Source organism: Populus alba, chromosome 6, assembly GCF_005239225.2.
Source record: "Populus alba chromosome 6, ASM523922v2, whole genome shotgun sequence".
Taxonomy (NCBI): Eukaryota; Viridiplantae; Streptophyta; class Magnoliopsida; order Malpighiales; family Salicaceae; genus Populus; species Populus alba.
The window spans coordinates 5,774,818-5,786,972 of NC_133289.1; the positions used below are offsets into that span (position 1 = coordinate 5,774,818).

Below are 12,155 nucleotides of genomic sequence, written 5' to 3' on the forward strand. Positions count from 1 at the left end.
GCAAAGATTTTAAGAAATCTTTGATATTCCATTCCAAGCACAATCTGGCTATAAAGCTCAATCTCCAAATTGCTGATAAAGAAAACAGTATGGTGGCATACGTTCAAGAGATCCAATCAGATTTGCAAAACTACTACTAAATTGATTAGAAAACAACTATCCTTTGAAACTAAAAAATAATGAAAAACCTTTACGGATTTCTAAACGGTGTTTTCAGATTGTGATAAAAATTATTTTTTAAAGTATTTTTTAATATTAATTAAGCATAAACATATTTAAATTGTTGTTGGTATTAAAATATCATTGTGTTTTATAAAAGAGTATTTAATATTGATTTGGGTTTTTTTTAAAAGTGATTTTGTTTACATAACTTTCTTCAATTATTCAAACCCCTCACCTTTTGTTCCTTTTCCTTTTCTTTTAAATTTCATCTTTTAGTTTTTTCTTTTAATTGAATTATTTTTGTATTTTTTTAATTTTATCATTTAATATTTAATTAATTTTGAAATTGATCTTTGTAATTTGTTTTGATTTATATTTTTTATGAGTTTATCACAATCTTAAACAATCATTATGGCATTTTGTTAATGCTCAATTTTATAAACGCATCTATTTTTATTGTCATATCATTAAGCAAAAAATAATTAAAAAATATATAAAATTATTAAACCTAGTGGAGTTCATAATCCGGGTTCACAGATTTAATAGGTTAGGCTATGAAGCTCGGATCAATCAAATATATCACCGTCTCAATATTAAAAATAAAACCATCTTAATTTTTTAAGTGAAACCACTCTTTTTACTAATCATTTGAGTTGTATTTGGATCTGTAAAATTAATTAGGTTATTTTAGTACAACTCTAAAGCATGTTAATTTTAAACTCGAAGTTAGATAAGGAGTCAGATCAAGTGATTTAAATTAATCATATTGATTCAAGTTTAACAACAATGTCAAATAATTTTTTACAACTAGATATTTTTTATGTTTAAAATATTTTTTATACGAATCGCAAGCCAGCCGTTCGCTATTCTTATGAGTAGTGAAAGAGCTAGCCTATTAATAATGTGAAGGGAAAAAATAATTGAGGGGCTTGTCTGATTTTTTGAATGGACTGACATAAAATTTAAGGGTGGAGAGAGAGAGAAAAAAAAAAAAAAATAGTCGTTAGTCACACTTAATACACATTAGGGGCACATGCATTCTCATTACTTTAAGGGCGTCAAGATCTTTCAAATACCATTTTTAAAAATAACGTTTGATGGTCGACAATTCTTCACTTACCACCTGAATAATGTGGGACCCACATGCTGTCATGTACATAATTTTTTAAATTATATTTAATAATATAATTTACAGCTATGTCTCTAAATATCCTTGAAATTTACAATATAATTAATATCAAATGATAAAAAAAAAAAAAGTTATTGGATGAGAATATTGCTGATTTTGTCTTTAAGAGCATTAAAACAATTACATTATTTTTTAAAAAAAATAAAAAAATATTCTAGGCATTAAATTATTTTATTTTAGGGTTAAGTTAATAATTTTAATGTAAAAAAAATATAAAATTACAGATCTAATCTCATATAATTTAATAAATAATGATACTGTACTGTTATTGAACTATGGAATGTCCCTTCTACATTTGTGAAGGTGGTCATGAGTCATCAGATTCCTGTTGTCAGTTGTAATGGATTTGTGGCTCGGGAGAATCTTCTGTCATGCTTTGAATTATTGTTTTTTTTATGCTATCATCCCATATATATATATATATATTGTCTTTTTTGTTTTCCTTCCCATTGTCCTGTCTGCTGGTTTTGTGTTCTGATTATTTTTTTTAAATAGTTTTAAATTAATTTTTTTTTGCATATTTACATTATTTTGATTTGTTGATTTTAAAAATAAATTTTTAAAAATAATAAAAATATTATTTTAATACATTTTCAAATAAAAATATTATAAAAAATAACATTCCATATTATCCCCAAAATTTGTTTACATCTAACATTTACTTTACTGGTATAATAAAATTAGAGTTTATATATATATATATATATATATTATATATATAATATATAGCTCATGCTGAAAAAAAAAAGTCTTAAAACTAGTTTAATTAAAAAAAAAAAAAAAGAGCACATTTTGAATAGTTGTGCCACTAAAAATAACACAACTAATAAATATGTAACAAATTACATTATTTCTAGTAATATACTTAAATTGTACAACTAAAAATAACGCAACCTTTCAAAATATTAAAAAACAAAATTAAAGAGTTACGCTCGCAACCCTTACAGATTCATCTGTGCCAGAACTTGACACAAATGAATTAGAATTTGCTTCGAGTATACAGTGGAGGAGAGGACGGATAGTAAGAAACAAACAAGAGCACGTTAACTTTCTAGAAGACTCTGATTTTGCTCAAAAAATTAAAATACAAATTAGTATAAAGTTCTTGTTCTCAAATAGATTCAAATACCGGCCCAACAAAATGGCTCATAAGATTCATTGTGATCATCAATTCAGCAGACAATATTAAAGTATTTACTCCCAAAGCCTGGATTGAAATCAGCATAGCCAAGCCTTTAAAATAATTGGTTTGGTGGGGAAAAAAAAAAGACTTCCAATTTCAGATTTAAGTTCTAATCTATATACCTAATATTAAATTAGTTTGATTTATGAAGATATTTTAAAATTTGAATCTAACAACGTGCAATAAAATAAATATAAAAGACTATCCATTTAGAAAACTAAAAGCATAATCAATCACCTTGAAACAACTCCAAGACCATAACAGTGGTGGCATATTTCATGTCTAGAAAACTTATAGTGCTCGAAAGTCTTTTAAAAGTGGCTGGCAAAACAAATTAATAGTTAAACGATGTGATCTTGTTATAATGAAATAGATGTTTGATGCATGTATGCCATTTAATATTGTTAAATCTGTTTATTATTAACATGTCATAGATGCTATAACAATTATGTCTCCTAGCTATAAAGGACCAAACTTTTATATTGTGTGGTTATTACATTACAGATTGTTGATGAAGTAACGAATGTCCAAAAGGGTCGGCAGGGAAAAAAATTACTTTCCAAACTTTTGAATACTGTTTCTGTCTTGCTGAAGGGCTAGACGTTTCATAATTGCCTGCTCATTATAATATCAAAATCACGACACTGGATCTTTACAGGTTCAGACAATGGACATTACTTGTACCATCAAAGATTTTCCAGCAATAGACTTGAAAAAGCAACTAAGAACTTTCATTAGTTCAACAGGAATGAGAAAAAAAACCTTTTTCAAGTACTCTTCACAATGCCACCACAACATTACTTCCAGTTTGAGTTGAGAACAGCAAATGGGCAGCTAGACAACATTGTAAAAGATCAAATATTCACTCTAGCTCTGCTTAGCAAGTTCAGATGCTTCAGTTGTCTTAACCTCTGTTGGACATTGAGACACGTATGGTTTGAGCTGAAAATAAAAAAGACAAATCCCAGTCAGTGATACATGCAGAACTTATCTAAAAAAAAAATCTTATCAAGGGGAATATATGTTTTTATATTTACATTATATGTGAAATATGGCCCTATTTTTCCTATTATAAATGCTGACCACAGAACTAGCAGAATGAATACAGACCCTTCTGCTAGTTTTTTAACAAAGATTGGGAAAGGCAACGTATCATACAATGCTCCGTCTCTCATCTTTCGTTTCCTATGGAGAGCAGAACCTTGAAACTACCAAGATATCATACAAATGATGGAATTGTAATTTGACTGTCAACTAAAAAGTTGATCATCAAAGTTTCCACTTTCATTTTTTCATTGTTATGAAACAACTTCCCCAATCGAGAACCATGGTCACAAGAATACATCCTAGCGAATTCAAAAGCACACCAATACCTACTAAGATATCATGGAAAAAAATGACATTTCATATCGAAACCAACAATAAGAATTGACATGACAACGACTATCCCAACAAACATAAGGGATTGGTAGGAAACCTACAGTTTTAACTTCATATGGTAGTAAAGGATTACCATCTTATACTTCCATGCAAGTATTTGCAAAACTTACATCCTAACCAAATTATGACCTGAGAAATTTAAAGAGAGTAACATACTCTCAGAACACCAGATATTGCCACCTTATTAGCAATGCTATTTTGATACTTGATGCAAGTGCATCATCCCAAAAAAAAATGCAACTTCAGACAAATGACAATGGTGAAATAAGATTACCTTGAAGTCAGTCAAATCAGGGACCACATAGTTGGGCAGTTTCTCCGGTACAACAACATACCCACCTGCAACAAGTTATTTTAGGAAACGATAAATCATAGATTCATAATTCATACATCGACAACATTTTAAAAAATCAAGGCAGTTCAAATAAAACAGTCAAATCATATAGCTAAGTATACATATCTAATATTCTCATTTAACCATTTTGAATGTGTTAAGCATCATTTGATCAATAACTCAAAGAACAGAAATAACAATCTGAATGATATACAATTCCTTATAGAAAACAAAGTTGAGATGCGAGCAGCAAGGTTGGAGCATTTTAGCTCACACATTACCACTTAAAGCCTATGATTCAGCATAATAATAATAAAATAAAATAAACACTACAGAATTGGGATTATAGTTTCCAAATACAGAAAGAAGCATTTTATCAAATACTTGGTGAGTTCACTAAAAACTCATAATTAAATAAAAGTACAAAGTGAAATAGGACCTTTACGAGTGTGAAAACCAGTGGGCTTGCAATTCTTTCCCTTGTAGTAAGTCCGGGGAGCACGTTTTGACGAGAGAATGTCCAACGATGACGTTCGCTTCCTCCTCATTGCCCTCCCTATCCCGGTTATCAATCCCAACGGCATTTTTTCCAACAAACAAACTGTCAATCAAGCACAGAAAGAGCACAAAACAAATAAATTTCAAAGAAAATGAAAAGCTGCGATCGAATTATAAAGAGAGTGGGTGACTTATTGGGTTGTAGAGAGGTATAGTTCTGGTAGATAAGTGAAATCAATTCCCAGAGGGTTTAGTTTAGGGGTTCCTTTCTTTGCAGCTTCTTGTTACAAAATGCTTGAGAGGGACTGGACTTCCACCCAAGCAAGCAGAATGGGCTAATGAGCTATGACTATCAGAAACGGGCTGTGAGATTTTTGTCTTTGAGTTTCCCTTGCTAAAGTCAAGGCATCCACATGGTCTGGTCTGGATTGAAAATTTGGAACAACCATCTTTAGCTTCTTTAGAATTTGAACAAGAACTTATAAGTAAACCTCAAATTTTAATTGCTGAAGTGTCCTTTATCACAATAAAATTAATAGACATAAATTATAAAGTATTTTATAATTTAATTGGGAACTTGTTCCTTCTTTGATATTTCATTACATTTACAAATCCTAATTGATGGATGGGACATGCATTTACTATGATTTGGCAATTATCCATTACTTTTAAAAGGATCAAACTAATCAAATAAATTGAAATGCACTATAGAGCTTACAAACAGATAGTACTGTCATTTTATAAATCAATAGTGGATCCCATCAAAATAAATAAATACATAGATAGTGAAAAACATCTAAGGTTTTTGTTTGATTTGTGCTTAAAAAACTTAAAAATGCAAAAATTTCCATACAAAAGTTGTCTCTTGAAATCTTGATTGTAAATCTTAGTTAGCATGGAGTTACCCAAATAATTGTTAAAGTAGACCAATTAGAGAGCAAAAACAACACAAATGAACCTCATAGGACCAAGTAGCTAAATTAATTCATAATGATTCACAACAACAAGCTTTTGCATCAAAAAATTATAAAGATAAACTTGGTCTCCAAGTACTTAATCAACCGTATCATGACTCATTAGCATAATGGTAGATTTCTCACCTTAGGACTTAGGCATGATAGCATGTTCACAAAATTGTGAGTAGAGATGTATTCGTGAAATTGTGATTAGAAAATGCCACACCCAAACAACGCCTTAGATAAAGAATTTTGCTAAATGTCAACACCTCTGGGGTCAGCATCAACCATCGCACAAAGTTTCACCTTTCCTTCTTTCAGCGTTTCCAAATCAGAGCAACAATGTTGACAGGAATATTATCCCTCTATGAATTCTATGCCCCAAAGAACAAGTACAAAAACAAAAAAAAGAGGATAAAATACAATGTGCTTTTAACATTTTTAATGATTAGTGATTCATAGTGGGGACAAACAAAACCAGTAATGTAATTGTATTTTTTGAATGAAAACTATTTATCCTGGAAAATTGTGCCTTAATTGTTAGAGATAGGCTTTAGTCCAGCCTTGCATGACAGTTGCATCTTCAACCTCATGTCAATCTTTGATCTATAGCATCTGCTCAATACACAAATTCTTGTTTTAACCATTTTGTTTTCCCCACTTATGATACAAGGGCACATTTTTTTGGTGGAAGGAGGCAACGGGGTGAAGGAAGCTCAAGGTGGAGAGAGAGGGGAAGGGGTTGTTTAGGTGAGGAAGGAGGTGGAGGAGAGAAATGAGGGGAATAGACCGATCTGTCAAAAATAAATCGGTTTCAAAGGTTGCGCCAGTCCTACCACTGCAACTAATAAAAATATTTTGTTGCGAGAGTTCCACTAACACAACAAATAAAAAATATTTGTTGAGCTAGTACGACTACCGCAACAAAATATTTATTGTGGCAGTTGTACTGGCACAGTTACGGAAATTTTTATTTTTAGTTGCACCAGTGAGACCAGGGCAACAAAAGAGATGTGCTATTGCCCAATTTTTTCTCCTTTTGTGCTATTTACCCAAATAAGTTTGTTGACTATGCTAATTTGAAAGAAAAAAAAAACTCAAAAAAATTAAGATCTGATTACCATAAACATAGCTATAGGGTAATTGATTGGCTGCAACTAATTGTTTGAAACATATTAAGGACCATTAACTAAGCCACGATGACTGAATAAAAAAAGGCCCCCCTCCCACTTTTTTCTTGTTATATGCAATGCAGCACATTTCTTCAGAAAGATTAACAGACAGAAAGGAAACAATACTTAATTTGGTAACTTATGTGGACTATACTGCTAAAAGTTTTATTATTTTTTTATTACTCCTATTATGTTATTGCAAAGACTAAAAAGGTATATCATATGTTTCAAAATAAAAATGTATCTTTGGAATTGGTGATATAAAATTACATACCAGGTGTGTGTGTGTGTCATGGAATTTTTCTTTTCCAGTGAATTATTAAGTCATTTATGTGCTAATCTATCAATGTAGTAAAATCTTTCTATGACAGTCAAATTTCGATTATTAGTTTATTTTTAGGTTCCAGTTGTTATTTTGTACATACTGTGGAGATTGCAATGACTGCATAGCACCTACATGTTGAGGAATTCTTCCAATGAAAAGATTTTTTGATAGATTTAGAAATTGCAATCCTCCAAGGCTTGTTTTTTCCTTAGGAATCTCTCCTGATAATTTATCATCAGAAAAATCTATACTGCTCACTAAGTTAAGAGTAGTGCTATACTCAAACTAGTTTTCCTTTCAACACCAGCATTAAGCACATTGAACAGAGAGGGACACAAGGCCACCGCACAGTCTTACTAGTTTTCTCTTCTAGCTTTTTAATTACTTGTTTTTCCATCTTATTTATTTATTTATATATAGGGGGGTTTAAATTAAACAAAGCCCATTAACATTCAGCCCCCTAACCAAATCTTAGTATGATTATATAACTATTATATAAAAAGAGAAGAAGAAGAATATGAATTACCTGGAAAGAGAGTGCGTTCCAGTCAACAATGGTGGCTAGATCAGTTGTTGCCTTCAGTGGTGGCCGTGGTTAAAATGTCGAAGATGGAAGGTCAGTACTCGATAGTAGCAGCTGGAAGCAGATTGGCAAAGTGTTTTAGACTAGTGAAGAACTGAAGGGGACTAGGGATTCATCTCATTGTGCGTGGTGGCTGCCAGTGAGGGGAAGCTAGGGATTCATATTTTTCATTTAAAAGGGCGTCGTTTTAAAAGTTTGAAGTTTTAATTTAAACATGAAACGAGTTTAACAACATTTGAAAAGAAATAGCCCTTTGTAACGCGATACGACGCCGGTTATAATAAAAAACAATTGAGAAAAAAAAATGTTTAAAGTGTCTTCTAATAAAAACATTTAAATATGAAATGAATAATATTTTTGATCAAATTTAAAACTATTTAATTCATTTTGGTTAATTTGAGTTGACTTGAAAGCTTGTGAGGATAATTTTGAATTTTTTTAAAAAAACTCAATCTTAAATTAACTCAATATTATCACTAAAGGTGAAAATTATATTTTTTTAAAAAAATATTGAGGCACAAAAAAATCATTAAACAAAAACAAAAAAATAATAATAAATCAAATTTCATAAATCAATATGTCAAACCACTACACAAGTAATGGTTGGGTTTAATGATTTGTTTTATCATTTTTTTTTAAAACTAGATATGAAATAGTGAAAAAAAAAAAAAAAAAGTCTAATTGTGTGAGCCTGAGTTTAAAAAAACTCATGAATGTTGCATTGCAGTCTAACAAATGCACTTGAGCATATCTTTTTTTTTTTTTCTAAATTTTTTAAAGGAGAGGTATCATTTTTTTTCTTTAAAAAAAATAGATAATATGTCATTTGCTTTTTATTGTTGCTAGAAAAATTAGGGGTTTGATTTTTTTCAATTGAAAACCCAGTCTTAACCCAAAACACGTAGAAAACATCATAAACATCTTGATAAACCTATCCATGGCCATCAAAAACTAAAAAAAAAATCTCAAAAAACCAAAATCAATCCGAAGCTAAAATAATTCATGTGGTTAGATCTACTTTCTCAAGTAAGGAGAAGGGAAAAAAACACCTAGGTCAAACTATCTTTATGAAATGAAACTCATTGACATCAAAATGACACATAGGCTAGCCCATTGGCCCACACTACGCAAGAAAGATGACAAAAAAAAAAAGGTATTGGTAACGTTTATTTTAAAGGAATGAAAATATTTTATCCTTAAATTTAAAATCAACTGCGTATTAAATGATATTTGTATCTAGTATTGAGAATGTAATACATTGGATCAATTTAGATCATTCTAGGTTAACATGCGAAAGTTGCAAGTATAATCTTGAAAAAAAAAAAACAAACTAAGAACCTAAATCTCGAATTAATTTAATATTGAATGATAAAATTGAAAAAAAAAAACACAAGTGAATTTGAGTTAACCAACCAAACTTTCGATGCAAGTCATGCACAACATCAGATTCAATAAATTTTTTTATTCCATAAATTATTTTTTATTTAATATATTTACATGAAAATAAAATGAATGTAATATATTTTAATGAAGTATTTTCTAAAAAAAAAAAAAAAACATGACAACACATGGGACTGAGATAGCAAAAGCAAATTGTTAATAACAAAGGGTGAAACACTAATTTTTTTTTAAAATTTTAAGTTAATTAAAAAAATAGATCATCAATAATGAAAGGGTGAAATTGCATTTTTTTTTTTTTTTTTAAAAAACTAAGGTACTAAAAAGTGCATTGAACAAAAAAACAAAAACAAAAGACTAGATGTCGTAGCTTAACTTGTGAAACTTGTCGTCCAAGTAATGGAACTAACCAGGTAAAATATTTTTTTTCTATATCTAAAAAAAAAATAAACAAAAAGCCCAACAATGCTTTTATATGGCCCAACGCACTAGGCCTCTAAAATGAATAGCCCAAATGCGTAGGCCATTGGGCTTGATTTTTTTTTTCTCATTTAAAGTTCATCCACCCCTATCATTTCCTTTTTTAAAAATCAAAGATGACACGTCATCTCTCAACCCAGATTTCAGCCACTACCATGGTGGTTGAAAAATTAGGGCTACGAGTTTTTAACTCATCAAACTCATTTTCAACCCATTTAAAGCTAAAAACCAGTCCCAGAACATGTAGAAACCAATTTAACAACCCAATAACCCCAATAAACAGCTCAAACCACAAAAATTAAATCAAATGAATTTTCTCTTCCTCAACTTAGATTATTTTTTTACGTAAAATCAAGGCTTAAAACAACTACCTTAAGACTCTCCTCATCAAATATAACTCAAACAATTTTATAAGTGGTTAAAATAATTATAAACAACTCATTTCTCTTTTTAAGCCGAAATCCGACAAGCTTCCCTCTCCTTTAACAAAAAATGATTGAAAATTAAGGAAAAGAATTTTGATACCAAAATTGAATTTATGAAAACTAAAGGGACTGACCACTTATAAACCAAAAAAGATGGGGAATTAAAGTAAACTTTTGTATAAAATTCAAAACCACCACCTATGTTATCCAATATATTCATTTTGGTCTTCTCACTTTCAATCCAACCTTCCCAAAAAAATTTGCAATTGAGTGCAAATTTTAACTTAAAAGGGCTCAATTGTATAAAAAATAATTTTGAATATTAAATTGATTATTTGAATCCATAGTAATTTGTAAGAGAGTGCACAATGAAAATGACTACAATAAAAACCCTACATGTTTTAGCTTTATACTTAATATCGTGATTGTATCTTGCCCTAGTTTAGCTTGGTCACTTGGATATTTGATTTACTCATTGAATCACTTGAATTTGATTAAGTAAGCTTTATAGATGATTTAAAATAAAATTTAACCTATCCAAGTTTTAAATTGACGAGTTACCATGTTGATCTACGAAGTCAAATTGAAAAACTTAATGGAAGATTTAAAAGAAAATTCAACCTAACCAACTCTTAGATTGATGAATTACCAAATTGATTTATTAAGTCAAACTAAGTTTTATATCTATGCTTAACCGTGAAAAGAAATAAAAATGTCAGTCTTTGAAATGCATGAACATAATCAATCCATCTGGTAATTACCCCACGTGACTTAGTCGATTTGACGGATCCAAAAAATAACTTGGAAGATAAAAAAAAAACATGGTTTGACTTCACAAAAAAGTCCAAGATGACAAGTTTTTCTTACAAAAAAAAATATTAAAATAATAACATATTAAATCAGTCCAAGTTTCACAGCTGAACCAACCAAATCTGTTATTTAGGTCTTGAACTCTATTAGGTTTAATAAAAAAACATTGTTAACTATTTTTTACTTAATTATGTAATAATAAATTATAAACTTGTAAAATTAAGCACCCATCAAATTCCAAGATGTTTATTTGAGATTGTTGCAAATTATAAAAAGCAAATTCAAAACAAATTATAAAGGCCAGATCGATGAAATTGAAAAAACTCTATATGAAAATTGATAAAAAATTTAATATTAAAGGATAAAATTAAAAAAAAAATTATATAAAAAAAACAAAGAAAAAAAAACACATGTCAGGTTGTGATGGGCCAAACCAACATGCCTAACCCTAACTAAAAAAGCTCAAGCTCATGTCTGTTTTTTATTTTTGCATCAAGAGCGAGTGACGAATCAAACTAATGTTTAAGAATGAAATAAAAAAGAAGTCAATGAAAGCTCAATATTAAATAATAAAATTGAAATAAAATCAACGGAAAAAAGCTAGGTGTTGATGGGTCAAGTCACTATCTAGCCTTAACAAAAAAGTCAGGTGTCTTTGGATTTGGATGCTTAGGATCATGCTTGATTTTTTTTTTCTCGAAGTAGACGGCACATCATCCACTCATGGATTTTATCTTTGCATTGTCTAATTCAAGATTTTTTTAAAAAAATATATGACACATGTTGTAGCAGCAAGCAACCTATTGCCTACCTCACACTCTAGAACTCAACCACTATTATAATCGCGGAAAAAAATATATGAAGGAATGATTTTTTTTTAAAAGCTTTATTTTTTTTATTGGGTTTTTTTAATCTCATGATTTGAACTGCGAGTTTTGGTTAGATATCACAAGTTGATTCAACCTTGATTATTGGGGTTGCATATTTATCATGCTATCTCGAGTTGATTAGAATTGATCTTTTTGTTATTTTACCACATTTCGTTTTTTCATATTTAAAGTGCTATGAATTAAGATATATAATTTTTCATCTTTTTTTTTTAAAAAAAAATTCTTCAAGTTTTTCTAATCACTTTTTCTTATATAAATATGATTTATTTACTATTTTATTTTTATTTTTTTATATAATTAAAATAAAACT

The 12,155-nt window shown here is 29.5% G+C and overlaps 1 protein-coding gene across 1 annotated transcript; it reads right to left on the minus strand.

Annotated features, from left to right (window-relative positions):
- Nucleotides 1-3,137: 3,137 nt before the first annotated feature.
- Nucleotides 3,138-8,041, minus strand: LOC118032530 (uncharacterized). The gene is made up of 4 exons (XM_035037242.2): nucleotides 7,786-8,041; nucleotides 4,748-4,909; nucleotides 4,249-4,313; nucleotides 3,138-3,476 (listed from the first exon to the last, which is right to left on the minus strand). The coding sequence occupies exons 2-4, from the start codon at nucleotides 4,890-4,892 to the stop codon at nucleotides 3,402-3,404; spliced, it is 285 nt and encodes a 94-aa protein (XP_034893133.1). The 5' UTR covers nucleotides 4,893-4,909; nucleotides 7,786-8,041; the 3' UTR covers nucleotides 3,138-3,401.
- Between the last annotated feature and the right edge of the window lie 4,114 nt (nucleotides 8,042-12,155).

What these genes read in the sequence shown, in the direction of transcription:
- LOC118032530 (XM_035037242.2), bottom strand. Translation starts at nt 4,892, where the DNA reads ATGCCGTTGGGATTGATAACCGGGATAGGGAGGGCAATGAGGAGGAAG. An exon ending in TGGTTTTCACACTCGTAAAG is followed by an intron (nt 4,314 to 4,747) that starts GTCCTATTTCAC and finishes AACTTGTTGCAG; the next exon opens with GTGGGTATGTTGTTGTACCG. An exon ending in CTGATTTGACTGACTTCAAG is followed by an intron (nt 3,477 to 4,248) that starts GTAATCTTATTT and finishes TTTTATTTTCAG; the next exon opens with CTCAAACCATACGTGTCTCA.